Source organism: Peromyscus leucopus, chromosome 8b (assembly GCF_004664715.2).
Source record: "Peromyscus leucopus breed LL Stock chromosome 8b, UCI_PerLeu_2.1, whole genome shotgun sequence".
Classification (NCBI taxonomy): domain Eukaryota; kingdom Metazoa; phylum Chordata; class Mammalia; order Rodentia; family Cricetidae; genus Peromyscus; species Peromyscus leucopus.
The window spans coordinates 88,292,439-88,308,393 of record NC_051086.1 but is presented as its reverse complement, the minus strand read 5'-3'; the positions used below and the strand labels follow the sequence as shown (position 1 = coordinate 88,308,393).

The window sequence follows — 15,955 nt, the reverse complement described above, 5'->3', positions numbered from 1 at the left end:
GGTTGCACATCGGGGTGTAGGTAGAGTTTTCCTGCCTGGCCCACAGTCAGAACAAATCTCCCTCACCCGCCAGTCCCACAGCTGCTCAGATCCGACCAAGTAAACACAGAGACTTATATTGCTTACAAACTGTATGGCTGTGGCAGGCTTCTTGCTAACTGTTCTTATATCTTAAATTAATCCATTTCCATAGATCTATACCTTGCCACGTGGCTTGTCATGGCGGCTGCTGGCAGTGTCTCTTTCTGCCTTCCCGTTCTTTGTTTTCTCCTCTCTGTTAGTTCCGCCTATACTTCCTGCCTAGCCATTGGCCAATCAGTATTTTATTTATTGACCAATCAGAGCAACACATTCGCCATACAGAACATCCCACAGCATCAGGGATCTTCCCTTTCTGGAGTGCTCCAGCCTTGGCTCGGAAGGCCAAGACCCACACAGCAACACTAGAGCCAAGGGACAGTGAGGTTGACATAGGTTCTCAGGCTGATCCCAACAGTGTGTCACATTGGCGTCATCAGTGGCTCACCCCACGCCCAACTGCCAGGTCAGCTGGGGAAGAAGTAATTGAGGCTGTGTGCTCAGTGTCTCTCCCCTTCTCCACTCCACTCATCCCCCTCCTTCAAGTGATGCTTCATGTCAAACCGTACAGCCCAGGTCACCAGAAGCCACTGTCAGCCTTGTGTTCCCCATCCAGGATCCACTCAGTCCCTGCAGAGGATTCCACTAGCCTCAAATCCATCTCCTCCAGGTCCACCCATGATTTCAAACTCACCGATTTGACCACGCTGGGCCCAACATGAAGAGGGAGACTCTGCAGCCACCCTGATCCCAGCCCTGTCAGTGGATACCAGGCCTCAGTTGGGGGTCATACTCACTGCTCGTCATTCAACCCTATAAAGCAGCTGCTGCTCTCCCATTTAATGGGTGAGAAAAATGGAGCCCAGAGAGGATAAGAGGCCTTCCTGAGGGTACTCAGCAGTGACATGGCTGGATGAGAACCCAGGCAGCCTCAGGTGCTCCAGTATTCCACCACTTACCCACAAGACCCCATTGCAAGGTGGCTCTCTATCTCCTCCCTTTGGGGACATTCTTCAGCTTCCCAGTCAGTTGACGAGTAGTACTCAGAGACGAGCTAGTGGAAAGAGCCTGCAAAACACAAGCCTGAGACTGCCCACCTCCCAGTGTCCCAGTCTGCCCTGGCTGCACATTCCAGCATGGCCTCCCAGTCTCCTGCTAACACACCAACCCTGTAGACCCTGGAGCTCAGGGTGGAGGAAGACCTGGACTGCGTGGATTTTGCAAAGCTCTTCGCATTCAGGGAACAGTCGTGAGATGAGTTCCAGACCACTGGCCACTCCTCCTGTCTCTCTGTGGGGTTCTAGACAGACCCCCCAAAGCCCAACCTCATTACCCATTGGACAAAGGCACAGGGCAGGGGCAGGGCCTTTTAGAGACCCAGAGAGGCTGAGGAATATCACAGACACCCAGCTAGGGTGGGCAACATGGAAGTGTCCCTTCTTTGGCCTTCATTCCCAGGGTGGTGGGGAGGACACAAATAGTGTCCAGGCCCAGATCTGCTCCAGCTGGAAAGGTGTGGGCCATTGAGCCAGGCCAGGAGAGGGTCTACGGCACCTGGTCCCTTCCCCACCTCCTAGAGTCCCTGCCCTAGGCTAAGACCCGCTGCCCCATCTGCAGTCCTCCCTACCTTGATTGGATGAAGATAAATATTCCAGCTGCCACCTAGACCTGGTCCCCCTGGAAGGCAGACACTTTGTCCCAAACTACCTGGGGAGCCCCTGAGATCCCAGATCCTAGGTGAGGGAGGCAGTGGGGATGTCGGGCAACAAGGCCAATGCAGGAACTCACCCAGAAGGTTGTAACTGGAGGTCTTTAGAGGATTCTGCAGAAACAGAGCCTGGAGAATAGAACACCAGCTGCTCCTGTGGAGGCACTAACAGAGGCGCCAAGTAGCCACACAGACAGGAGGACAGACAGTTCCAGGGCTGGTGGACTGGGGGTTCTGGGCCACCAGGGGCTGACTAGGTCTCCCCAAACCCCCAGTGAACCAGACACAAAAGGCACATGGAATGAAGGGTTCAGAGAATTCTGTGGACCTAGGGCACCCCCAGCCTGAGGATCTTGCACGGGGGATGGTAGAACCAGCAAAACGGTGTGCTCACACAGTCTCAACTTCATTAGGGCACCCACCGGCGCCAGAGTCCTGATGACCAAAATTGAACCAGTTCTGGGGACAGCGCTACTGCAGTGGACCAAAGTGAAGTCTTGGTTTCTTGGTTTTAGTTTTTTTTTTTTTTAATGGTATAATACACATGAACGTAAAAACTCACATTCCAACATGTGAAAGCACACAATTCTGAGGTGTTAATTTCATCGTAGCCTACAAATGTGTTTAGTTATTATATGTCAATAAAATACACCACAACACTATTTCCAGAATGTTTCATCATCCTGAATGGAAACCCCATCCCTCCTCCTCCAGCCCTGGCCACGGTGAATCTGATTTCAGTTCTTGTGGGTGGATCTCCCTAGGATGCCAGCTTCCACAACTCTCGGTATAACTGAAGAGGAATCTGCCAGCCTGCTTCCCATATGGCCATGCCACTGTGTTCTCAGCAGCTGCGCAGAAGGCTCTAGCTTGTCTGTATCTTCCCTTGTGGCCGAATTGATTGGTTGGTTGGTTTTGAGACAAGGTCTCATGTAGTCCAGTTGGCCTCAAGCTTGCAATGAAGTCAAGGATAACTTTGAACTTCTGAACCGCCTGCCTCCACCTCCTGAGTGCTGGGATTATGGGCATGCAGCACCACACTTGGAGCATGCAGCGCTGGGGATTGAATGCAGGGCTTCACACACACTGGGCAGGCACTCTACCACCTGAGCTACATCCTCAGCTGTTGGTTTTTTAATAATAGCTGGCTCCATGGATGTGTTGGTCTTGATTTCTAAGACTCTCTACGGGAAGCAGGGCTTTAGTAAGGATCGTAGCCTTTGGTGAAGGCTGCCTGTCTGGCCAGCATCTGAGTGCTTGGATCTAGAGCAGTGATTCTCAACCTATGGATTGTGATCGGAATGACCCTTTCACAGGGGGTTGCCTAAGATGATCAGAAAATACAGATATTTCCATTACAATTCGTAACAGTAGCAAAATTACAGTTATGAAGTAACAATGAAAATAATTGTATTGTCAGGGGTCACCACATCATGAGGAACTGTATTAAAGGGTCACAGCATTAGGAAGGTTGAGAGCCACTGATGTAGAGGGATACACTCAGAAGAGACATTGCTGCCGGGCAGTGGTGGCGCATGCCTTTAATCCCAGCAATCAGGAGGCAGAGGCAGGAGGATCTCTGTGAGTTCGAGGCCAGCCTGGTCTACAGAGTGAGTTCCAGGACAGCCAGGGCTACACAACGAAACCCTGTCTGGAAAAACAGAAAACAAAAAAAGAAGTGACATTACCACGTGCCCTGACAACAGTTGTACATGCTGAGCCTCCGCCCAGCCCCAGGCCCCTTAGCAATGCATCTGGGCCCCTCGAAATAAAGATTCTGGAGAAGGGACTAGAGGAGCCCATGGCAGCCCCTCCCTGGGCCCTGCACACTGCCCCAGCGGGTGGCAGGTCGCCAGTCCATTGTGCTGACTCCCTAATGTGCTTCTGACAGCTCACTTGGCGTCGTAATTACTGTTGGCAATGTAATTAAATGTTATGTTAATGGATAGATCAGAAGCGCACAAACAAGGGAACACAGTTTTGATGACAATTCATTTGGCTGCTTTGAAAGACACAGTTGCAAATGAGTCACCAAAAACTAAGCTGTCCAATTAGGTGTTGGCAAGACCAATGTAAATAATCAGGGGCAAGAAAAAGTCAGAATCTAAATGTGGCCTGCTGACCACTTTACAGTGCTCCTTAAAAAATGGCCTCCATGTCAGAGAATCCGAGCTGGGTTCTGGGAATATCTTTCATCCCCTCTTATTGACGTGGAGTAAACTAGGCCTTTGCAGTATAATCAAATTAAGAATGCATGGGCTGTAAGTCATGGTGACACAGACGCAGACAGAGACAGTGCTGTGTGACAATAGTTCCAGAGTGAAATGACTCACTATAAGCCAGGATGGCCCCAAGGCTCACTGGCCACCGCCTAGGAAGAGGTAAGCAAAAATGCTACCTAGACTCTCCACGGCCCAGGCTGCTACAGTAAGTACAACAGACAAGACGTTCAAGCAACAGGCATTGATTCCTCGTGTTCTGGAGAATGCAGCATCCAAGACCAAGGCGCCCACTGATTCAGGGCCTGAAGATGGCTCTCCACCTATTTGGAAGGGCCCCTCTCTCATTGTGTCTTCACAAGGCCAACAGAGAGATTATCTCTCTGGCGTCTCTTCAATAGGTTCTAAGAACCTGATGGGAAGGCTCCTATCCTACGATCTAACCACCTTCCCTCACACTGTGGGCTAGGCCTCAGTGTGCAGATGAAGAGGGGACACAAACCTTCAATCTATAGCCTACTTACACCTTCCAGAATTAGGAGGGAATGCATTTCTGGTTGTTGCTGTTGTTGTAGCACACATGAGCACACATGCACATGGGGCAGGGGCGGAGGCAGGGAGAGAGGGAGAAAGAGGGATGGGGAGATGGGTGAGGTTATTATTTGAGGCGGGATCTTTGTAGCCCAAACTGGCCTCAAACTCACCATCTCCTGCTGCTGCTTCCCTAGTACTGCAATTAGGTATGCCTCACTATACCTGGCTCATTTCCAGCATTTTCTTTTTTAAATTACACTTTATTTATTTACTAAGCGAAGGGTGTACATGTGCCACGGCGTGTGTGTGGAGGTCAGAGGACAACTTTCAAGAGCTGGTTCTTTTCCTGACACTATGTGGGTTCTGGATTGAATTCAGGTAGTCAGGCTTGGCAGTGAGCACTCTTACCTAAGCCAACTCGCTGACCCCATTTCTGTTATTTTAAGTCACATGGTTCATATCATTATTTAGGGAAGTCTAAGCAATTAATGCAATGAATAGGGGCAATAGGGAACACTGTCCCTCCCGTGTGTGTGTGTGTGTGTGTGTGTGTGTGTGTGTGTGTGTGTTGTACAGATGTATGTATGTAGTTGTCTTACTTTTCTATTCCTGTGACCAAACACCATGACCAAAGATACTTACAGAAGGAAGAATTTCATTTGGTCTGTGGTTTCAGGGAGAGAGTCCCTGACAGCAGGGAGAAGGAACAGCTGAGTCACAAGTTGGTCCACAGCCACTAGGCAGTGGGCACACTGGGCATGGCACTAGTCTTTTGAAATCTCAAGTCCTGCCCACAGTGATACACCTTTTCCAACAAGTCCACACCTCCTAATCCTTCCCAAACAGTTCCACCAACTGGGGACCAAATGTTCAAGTAAATGAGCCTATGAGGGACCATTCTCACCCAAACCACCACTATAGCAATGGTGGAGATGTGTGCCCATGGAGGCACACGTGGAGACCAGAGCAGGACACAGCAGTTATTTGTCTCTCACACACCCTAACCAGGTCTCTTGAGAGAGTCTCTCACTGGACCTGAAGCTGCCTAGGGAGCTTCTGGCTTATCTCCACCTCTAATGCTGCGGTTACGGGCACATGCAGCCATGCCTGGTTCTTTATGTGGGTGCTGGGATCCAAACTCAGGTCCTCGAGCTTACAGAGCAAGCACTCTTATCCACTCAGCCATCTCCCCAGTCCTAGGATACAGGATGTTTTTTAAGGACTTCCCACTTCAATTGACTTTGTTAATGAATCTGTCTCCCACCCAGTCCTCAGCATCACCGTCTCCACAGTCCCCGAGCCAAATGCTAGATGCAATGGTGACATGCTATGTGCAGTGATAACGGATGCTCTATGCGGTGATAATGGGTCAACCAGGGACTCTGCCACTTAGCAGCCTAAATCTGGTTCCTAAACTCAAGTAGGACCTTGGAAAGGTTCCCTGACTGCCCTGAACATCAATCCAGAAACTCACTCGCCCACCCCGCACACATTTTCTGAGCATTGCTTTCTGTTCACGGATCTTAGAATACTAAGCAGGGTAGATGGTCTCTGCCTTCACAGACCTTGCGTGTCTTCAGCAGGAGCTAGAACATACCAGACAGGTGCATATGCGTTAAGTGCAATGTAGTAACTAAAACCTGCATTGGGATGGTGGCATCCTGAGAAGGGGGCTGGGTTGTTGTTTTTGTTTTTGTTTTCCTGGGGATGGTGATAGAGATGATATTGGAGCCAAGGCCCAGATGCCATGGTCAAGCAGCAAGTGCCATAGCTCATACTGCCAGGAGACTCAGGGCAGAGGGCAGGTCGGTGGGGCTGAGGATATATGGATCAGTGACAGAGTGCTGGCCTAGTATGCACATGGTCCTAGGTTCAATCCCCAGCACAAAGAAAGAAGGGGGTTGGATAGTTAGCAGAGCTAAGGGGCTTCCAGTTGGAGCAGGTGGACTGTGCTCGGGGTTGACCCAGAGAGAGCTCAGAGTTAGGGCATAAACCCATACTGAGATTCCCTGCTGTACCTGAACCACCTCTACAAGCCCTGGAGACCTGGACCAGTTCCCACCGTGAGGACCTCATCCTGAAACGGAGTCTCTGCTCCTGTACCAAGAGGCTATGCTGGTGACTGATGGCAGGCCTCGTCTCCAGCAGTGAAGTGTCACAGTATCACAGGCAAAAAGGTTTGAGTGCCTGACAATAAGGAGCAGAGGATGGCTACAGGCCAGTGGAAAAATCATGGAAACATAGGAGGATGGCCACTCCCCACATCCTCGCTTTTGGTCTCAGGAGCCCCCGGGTACCCCACTTGTGGGTGGCTTGAGGGAGACTGGACAGGATAATGTGGGCAAGTATGAGAGGACATCAGAGATGGGGTAGAAACTTGCTAGCACCAAGGGTGGGTTCTTGATTCCAAACTCAGCTCCCAGCTCAGCCTCAGAAGATAAGCAGGGAGACCAGCCTAGAATTCACCTCAAAAGGTTTATGCGACATCGAAGTCCAAAGGTTTAACTAGTACAAGAACCTTGTAGACTGGTCCACTTGGACTACTCTGAGCCTATTCTACTCTATGATATGGGAGTATCGGGTAAGGCTAAGTTACTGTAACAAAGACGCCCATGACAAGCAGATAGCTTATTGTGGAAGATCACCTATCTCCCTAGCAGCAGTGAGCACCCCAGATAACTGTTCCATGCCGTTGCCCAGGGACCCCCACTCTCTTCGCTTTGCCCCCTTCCTTCAGGCATTGTCCTCATCACAGTCCTGTCCTTGTCCTGAGTTGCAAGAAAGTTAAAGAGTGAGCAAAAAGCTCCACCCTATTTCATCCTAGGTTCTATGAGGGAGGCTGGTGATGAGCTCTGGACAGAGGGATTAATTTAGAAGGACAGTGTACAGCCTCCAGCTAGCGGGGGTATTGTATATGTGCAATGGATACATAAAAAACACCTTGCCCCTTAACATGTGCGTGCCATGGAGCTCCGTGCGCTGGAACCTAGAACCTGGTGTAACATCCTCATTACTTCACAGTCAATGAAATGAGTCCAGGGACTGGAGAGAGGACTCAGTGGGGAAGAGCACTAGCTGAGAAATCATGAAGACCTGAGTTTGTATTTCCAATGCCCAGATTTAAAAAAAAAAAATAGGGTGTGGCCACACATACCTGTCACCTCTGCCCTGTAGGACAGAGAAATAGAATCACTGGGGCTTGCTAGCTGCCGGCTTAGCTCCAAGTTCAGGGAGGAAACCCATCTTAAGGGACTATGAGGAAGAGTGATGGAATGATGAGGAATCGGCACACAGAGTTCTCCTCTGGCCTCTGGGTGTGCATAGGTATAAGGACTTACATACGCACATGTACACACATAATATACACTATACACACTGTCCTGGTTTACTTTATACTGCTGTAATAAAACACCATGACTGAGCTAGGCGGTGGTGGCACACACCTTTAATCCCAGCACTCGGGAGGCAGAGGCAGGCAGATCTCTGGGAGTTCGAGGTCAGCCTGGTCTACAGAGTGAGTTCCAGGACAGCCAGAGCTGTTACACAGAGAAACCCTGTCTCAAAACAAAATAAACAAAAAGAGGAAAAAGAGAGAAAATGTCCCTACAGACTTACCTACAAGACAATATATTGGAGGTCTTTTCTCAACATAGGTTCTTCTTTCCAGATAACTCTAGCTTGTTTTAAGCTGACAAAACAACAACAACAAAAACTAGCCAACACACACACACACACACACATACACACACACACACACATACACACACACGCACACACAGAGAGAGAGAGAGAGAGAGAGAGAGAGAGAGAGAGAGAGAGAGAGAGAGAGAGAGAAACCAGTCCAAAGAGGAGAGCTGGCCTGGACTGCCTAGGCTATCCAGGAAGAAAGATGAAAAACTGTTTCCAGAATCCTGCCTGGGATCTCCAGCCCCGACACCCCACACTTACTTCATCTTACCTGGTTTCGTCCTACCGGGCGCCTGGGCAGGGAGGAGATGTCAGATGACCTCCCTATTGGATCCAGGGTTGGGAACATGACCCTGAGAGGAGCCTGCGTCCCATAGCAGTGCCCTTCATCACTTTATGACAAGGTAGGTGTGGCTCTGGTCTCCAAGACAAGTGGCCAAGCTACTCTGTGACAAAGAGCCACACCCTTGCCCTGGGAGGGGAATAGAGCTGTGGGCAGCTGTCTCCTTGGGAGGACACAGTAGGTGGCTGAGGAGGATGTTGTGCCTGGGTTCCCTCCTCCCCATGGGCTCACTCCTCCTCCTCCTCCTCAGCCCTGAGGCCCGGGGGGAATACGGCGTGGTCCGCATCGTGTCAAAGAATTGGAGCAAGGACTATTGTGTCTTGTACAGCTCCGACTACGTCACTCTACCCCGGGACCTGCACCATGCCCCATTCCTGCCTCTGCATGACGGCACCAAGACACCATGGTGTCCGGATGAGGACTTCCACCAGGCTCAGGACGGCTCCCCTAGACAGCGACCCCTCCACCAGACTACTACCATGGTGATGCGTGGAAACTGCAGCTTCTACACCAAGGGCTGGCTGGCTCAGGGCCAGGGTGCCCACGGGCTGCTCATTGTGAGCCGGGCCAGCGATCAACAGTGTTCAGACACCATCTCCAAGTCCCAGGACCCCAGCAAACCCCGGCCTGCCCTCACCATCCCGGTGGCTGTGCTCCGCTATACCGACCTGTTGGACATCCTCAGACACACTCACGGTGACACCAATATCCGGGTAGCCTTGTACGCCCCCCTGGAGCCCGTCATCGACTATAACATGGCAGTTATCTTCATACTGGCTGTGGGCACTGTTGCTGCAGGTGGCTACTGGGCTGGCCTGATGGAGTCGGACCAGCTGCAGAGGCACCAGGCCCGAAGAGGAGGGGGGTTTGGTGGTCGCCATCAGCCACAAGTGGAGGGAGCTGAGAGGTTCCAGAGGGCCCAGGAAGACGAAGATGATGATGATACGTCTGTGGATTTTACACCAGCCATGACGGGCGCTGTGGTCACCATGTCCTGCTCCATCATGATTCTGCTCTACTTCTTCTACGACTGCTTTGTCTACGTCATGATCGGGATCTTTGGTCTGGGTGCCAGTACTGGCCTCTACAGCTGCCTGGCACCCATAGTGCACCACCTGCCCCCGTGGCAAAACCAATGGGCACTGCCTGACCGCCGGGCTTATATGAAGTTGCCATTACTACTGCTGGCAGGCCTGTGTGCCACGGTGACTCTTCTCTGGGTCATCTACCGCAACGAGGACCGTTGGGCATGGCTCCTGCAGGACACCTTGGGGGTTGCCTACTGCCTTTTTGTGCTGAGGCGGGTGCGGCTGCCCACGCTCAAGAACTGCACCTCCTTCCTGCTGGCCCTGCTGGCCTTCGATGTCTTCTTTGTCTTCGTCACACCCCTCTTCACCAAGACTGGCGAGAGCATCATGGTGGAAGTGGCCTCAGGCCCGGCAGACTCTTTGAGCCATGAGAGGCTGCCCATGGTGCTCAAAGTGCCCCGACTGAGCTTCTCAGCCTTGACATTGTGTGACCAGCCTTTCTCCATCCTTGGCTTTGGTGACATCGTCGTCCCCGGCTTCCTGGTGGCCTACTGTCATCGCTTTGATGTGCAAATCCGCTCTCGCCAGGTCTACTATGTGGCCTGTACGATGGCCTATGCCATAGGCCTGCTGGTCACCTTCGTTGCCATGGTCATCATGGAGATGGGCCAGCCTGCTCTGCTGTACTTAGTGTCTAGCACCCTGCTTACCAGCCTTGCCGTGGCTGCCTGCCGCCAAGAGCTTACCCTTTTCTGGACTGGCCAGGGCAGAGCCAAGATCCCTGCTGGGCCCGTGGCAGAGCCCTCCATTGCTTCTGCGGTAAGCTCCAAGCGGAAGCTGGAGGGTGCGACAGATTCCCATAGAACCAATGGGTTTGAGGAGGCCGCCGACCAAGAGTCAAGGGACTTAGACAGCAACCTTGGGGATGACATGTCAGAGATGGTCACCCTCTCTGAGGACGAAGCCACAAGTCCAGAGGGCCACAGTGAGAGCTCCGAAGGCTGGAGTGATGCCAACTTGGATCCTGGTGAACTATCCCCTGGTTCCCCCATGGCCCTGGAGGAGCTGATGCCTCTGGCCATGTTGATACCACTGATCCCACCAATGCCACCCCCCTCAGAGCTGGGTCGCATCCACACCCAGGCTCAGGTCCACGATGCCAGCCTGCCCTGGATGGGTCTGCATAGGAGAAAGGGCTTGAAAGTGAAGAAGTGCCCGTCAACCCAAGCTCCCCTATGAACAGAGCTCCCGGGACCTGGACCTCTCAAAGGACTTCCAGAACACTGAACAGCAAAGCCAGACAGGATAAGAGATCGGGCATTAGAGAAACTCCCTATCTTCCTCTGGAGTCTCTTTGCTTGTTAGGACCATAAGATAACAGTAACACAGAATAAGTCTGTGCAAAGTTGGGAAGGTCCCTGTGGGCTGGTGGCACCTCCAAATTGTGCAGAGGGGGAAACTGGGGCTCAGGGAGGTCACGTGACTTGCACAGGTCCACTCAAGATTTGCCTCCCCCACCCCCAGAGTTCCCTGGGCAGCTCCTTGCCCTTTCTTTGCCTGCCTGGCTCCTTGAGCCAAAACCCCCAACCCCTTCATCTGGCACATAGCTACCCATCCCATTTCCTCCACCTCTAATGTCAGCACCCTATTATGGCTTCTTGATCCCTTCACATTCTCTTCATCTCTATTTGCACTTGCTGTTCCCACTAACTGGATGCCTTTCCTGTCACAGAGAGACCCCAACCCTAGAAATCGTGAGGCTTCCTTCCAAACTCAGCTCACATGGGCTTGCTGACCCCCTCAGCTCAAGGCCCAGACACCAACACTCAGCCCCATCCCTGAGACATTGACTGTGCCCCTGCTGTGTGTCTCCTGAGGTAGTGGGCATAGGAGGAGGACCCGGACATCACAGAAGAAGAACGGGAGTATAGGGCAAGTAACAACTTAAAGCCAGGAGTGCAGGGAGCTGGGCCTGAGATGAGAAGCTTTACAGACCACGGGCCAGTTGCCACTGGCTCTGAGTAATGACAGGGTCCTGCAGAACTCAGAGGTCCCATCTGCAAAATGTGGCTTATAGGACTGTATCCTCTGAAGCAGGGGCATTGACAAGATGATCTCCTTAGGACTCCACCAGGTTTTAGATCATGTGGTGTGTTTAAAAGCTGCTTGATCAGTGCAGCTAGACCGTAGAGTGAGAGAAGGCCTTCTGAAAGAGGCCCTGTTGGGGGGTGGGGGAAGGTGGTCACGTCCCAAGGGGCAGTGCTGCAAGGTTGTTAGTGACAGAGCTGGAGATCTCAGCTCCACACTGACTTAGAGTATGTCACTTAGGGGAGACTGACCCTCTCCATGCTCAACTTGCTTATCTGTAGCACGGGATGAGCAATACGCTCTACTGTGGGACTGTCAATAGGTTTGAAACGGTGTCCGTCTGGTGGCCAGCACCCAGCCGGGAGGAAGAGCTGCAGGCTTCCTTCCATCCTTCTTTCATGAAGTGCTCTGACCTTGTTCATACCAGTGTACCCATAACTCTGGTTTTCTTGTCCTTTGGAGTCGAGTTCAGCTTTGTGAGGGCGAGGACTTTTGTCCTCTTGGTTCATAGGTTATATTTCTGAGCCAAGGACAGAGCCTGACATGTCATAGGTATTTAGTTTCTGTTTGTTAGATGAGGGAAGGAGGAGGGAGGGAGGGAGGAGGGAGGGAGGGAGGGAGGAGAGGGAGGGAGGGAGGAAGGATTAGGCATTGATCTCATTTAAACTGTAGAGAATAGAGTGTTTCTGAAGAAAGACCCCATTGTCTAGGCCTCTTTCTTGGAGTTTGGTCAAAGTGGACAGGCATCTCAGAGCCCACTTTCAGGGAACAAACACTTCACAGCAAACAGTGGCTTCAGACCCAGCTGGAAGGATCAGGTGAAGCCCTCAAGCCAGGGCTCTGACCTGAGGCATTGGCAGACCCTCCCACTGCGGCCAGTGGCCATCTGGCCTGGCCAGAGGGGCCGCCATAGGTCCTGGCTCATCCCCAGCCCGGGCAGCCTCCCCACTGCTGGCCTGCGTCACTGGACCCATGGGGCAGGCTGCACCCCTGTCAGGCCTGAAGGGAAGGGCTGGACAGAGTTCAGACCTCAGCCCCCTCAGTCCTGAGTGGGAGGCAGGCAGGAAGCTTCCTCTCCCGGGCATGTGCAGCGGGAAGCTCTGAAGATGCCAGCCCCAACAGGTGTGACAGTGATGAGGCAGACACAGGCCTTCAAGGAGCAGAGCCTCGGGGTGGGTCAGGACAGGGCAACTAACTGTCCTTGTTTACCAGAGTCCAGGTGAGCAGGAACAGTTCATAGATCCGAATTTGCTTAGTATGTGCTGTTGGGACATTGAAACAGCCACAGAGATTCAGAGAACAGGCCTGTGCTGGAGTTGACCCAGTATTCCGGACACCCCAGTGCAGCCAGATCTCAGCTCCTCACTGGAAAATCATTCCTGTCTATGAAAACCCAGCTCCCCTGGGCACAGCCCTCTCTCCCCATCCCACCCCCAGGATGCCTTGGGGAAGCGTTTGTGTGAATAACCCAAGCTCCAGAACTCACTATGGACTGGCTCTCCCCCCACTCCCAACCCTGCTCCCTGCCCTCACTCCCAGGTGTCTCCCCAAAGGCCAGGCCTCTCCTCCTAGGACTCTCCTGAGCCCCATTCCTGGGATCCCAAGCTAAGGCAAAGGAACCACAGCCTGAGTGTGACCTGCAGAATGATCTAGATTCCCAGCCTGCATCTGCTGAGCTGCTGTGTCCCAGAGGGCTAGGAAGGGGCAGGAGAGGTCCAGGGCCTTTTTTTTTCCTATCAAGACTATACCACAGCAGTTCTGCCTACTGTAACCAGGTCTGGGCAACAACTCCAAGTAGATGATGCAGCCTGGGGTGTTTAAACACAGACACACAAACTGAGCTGCATATCAGGTACTCAGCTGGGGACACATTTGAAGAGTTCCTGGGCCCCAGATTCTGACCAAGTGTACTTGAGTGGAACCAGGTATCTATGGATTTGAAGGGTTCCACCTCTGCCTAAGGCTGAGCTTCTTCGGAGTTGGGCCCTGGTCCCTCTGTGCATCTGGGCTAGCAGGTGGGAGGACATAGACAAAAGCTCAAGGTACAGAACCCAGGGCAGCCCCCCAACCAGCCTTGGCATGTACTTCCAGCCAGCTCCTCATAGATTCACCTGCCAGGGCCCTAGACACAGAAGTCCATCCCCAGAGGCTCAGGCTCCATTCGGCTTTACTGGCCAATGCTTGGGCAGGAGGAATTGAGTCAGATTCACCAACCCACCAATCAGCTTTATCCATGCCCTATACTCTAGAACATTCTGACACCAAGGCAAAGGCTAATTTTATCTGTTCATCATGTATTGGGCCTGATACATCACAGGTGCTCAAGAAAGCAGTTGTCAAATCAGTTGTGGGGTAGAGGAATGCTCCCCTTGGCTAGCTGGAACCATGGGGACATAAAATATTTTTACCCACTGACAGGACAAAGTAACACTACCTGGCCTGGCATTTGCGTTCAGCATTACCATCTGGGAGTGATCGGAACCCTGTGCTTGGCACAGTCAGAAATCTCAGTGTTGCGGTTGCCACTCTTGAGTGGCTCTGTTCCTCTACCCAGAGGCGGCCTCCTATGTACCTGCCCCACCTCACTTTGCAAGTCTACTTTCTAGGGCTTGTCCTCAGTAGCTGGTCCAAGCCATACCCTTCTAGAGCAGCCGAGAGCTGGCAGAGTTCACCTGGAAAGACAAAGATACAGGATGCTATTCATGTGCACCCACACAGGAGCATACATGTGTACTACACTATGGGCTTGTACAGATACACCGCATCCATTCATGCTACATTATAGGTACTTGTACAGATACACACATACAGAGACATACACACACACACACACACACACACACACACACACACACACACCTGTAGCAAGCACACATTCCCTAGTGTACACCTTACCACACACATCCACACATAAGCTCTAACCTGTTCCCCTCAGAGTCCAGCCTTCCCCACCAGGCTTTTCCTAGCTCACGCACAGTTGGAGGCTCTGAAGATGTTTGTCTGAGCACGTAGGAGACACCAATCCCTGGCACATGGCAATCAAGCTGACGGCCAGGCAAGAGTGGCGCAGGGGCTTAGCCACTTGTACTTTCCGTGGCCTCCAACAGTGGCCTTGACTCAGACACTTGCTCGGCTTGGGGGCAGGCCTGGGTGATGGACTCCCCAGATGAAGCCCCTCCCACTTGATTGGATGTGGGCCCCAGCCCCACTTGACCTCTGCTTCCTTGAGAGTCCAGCCTGGAAAACTGGAGGGTCCAGGGCAAGACTAAGACTCCAGGTGGCCCATTTCTGTATGGAGGCTGCACCTCTTCTCCCTGGGGCCTCATTTAATCCCAGTCAGCACTCCATAGGTCTTGAACTTGAGCCTCTTAATGAGTTTGGTGATAGATTCCTGGATTCCCCAGCAGAGAGCCAGCAAGGACCTATGGAAAGATCTGGTTCACATGAGGAAAGGAAAGCTCAGAAAGAGTCAGTGCTTACCCATAGTCACAGCAGAAAGAGTCAGTGCTTACCCGTAGTCACAGCAGAAAGAGTCAGTGCTTACCCGTAGTCACAGCAGAAAGAGCCAGTGCTTACCCATAGTCACAGCAGAAAGAGCAGTGCTTACCATAGTCACAGCAGATCAGTGCTACCATAGTTACAGCAGAAAGAGTCAGTGCTTACCCATAGTCACAGTAGAAAGAGCCAGTGCTTACCCATAGTCACAGCAGATAGAGTCAGTGCTTACCCGTAGTCACAGCAGAAAGAGCCAGTGCTTACCCGTAGTCACAGCAGAAAGAGTCAGTGCTTACCCGTAGTCACAGCAGAAAGAGTCAGTGCTTACCCGTAGTCACAGCAGAAAGAGTCAGTGCTACCGTAGTCACAGCAGAAAGAGTCAGTGCTACCGTAGTCACAGCAGAAAGAGTCAGTGCTTACCGTAGTCACAGCAGAAAGAGTCAGTGCTTACCCGTAGTCACAGTAGAAAGAGTCAGTGCTTACCCATAGTCACAGCAGAAAGAGCCAGTGCTTACCCGTAGTCACAGCAGAAAGAGCCAGTGCTTACCCATAGTCACAGTAGAAAGAGCCAGTGCTTCCCCATAGTCACAGCAGAAAGAGCCAGTGCTTCCCATAGTCACAGCAGAAAGAGCCAGTGCCTACCCATAGTCACAGCAGAGTCAGTGCTTACCCGTAGTCACAGCAGAAAGAGTCAGTGCCTACCCATAGTCACAGCAGAAAGAGCAGTGCACTGTCACCGATAGTCACAGCAGAAAGAGTCAGTGCCTACCCATAG

The 15,955-nt window shown here is 52.1% G+C and overlaps 1 protein-coding gene across 1 annotated transcript; it reads left to right on the top strand.

Annotated features, from left to right (window-relative positions):
- Nucleotides 1-8,698: 8,698 nt before the first annotated feature.
- Sppl2c (signal peptide peptidase like 2C) lies at nucleotides 8,699-10,938 on the top strand. The gene has a single exon (XM_028882537.2). The coding sequence runs from the start codon at nucleotides 8,764-8,766 to the stop codon at nucleotides 10,834-10,836; it is 2,073 nt and encodes a 690-aa protein (XP_028738370.1). The 5' UTR covers nucleotides 8,699-8,763; the 3' UTR covers nucleotides 10,837-10,938.
- The last annotated feature ends 5,017 nt before the right edge of the window (nucleotides 10,939-15,955 follow it).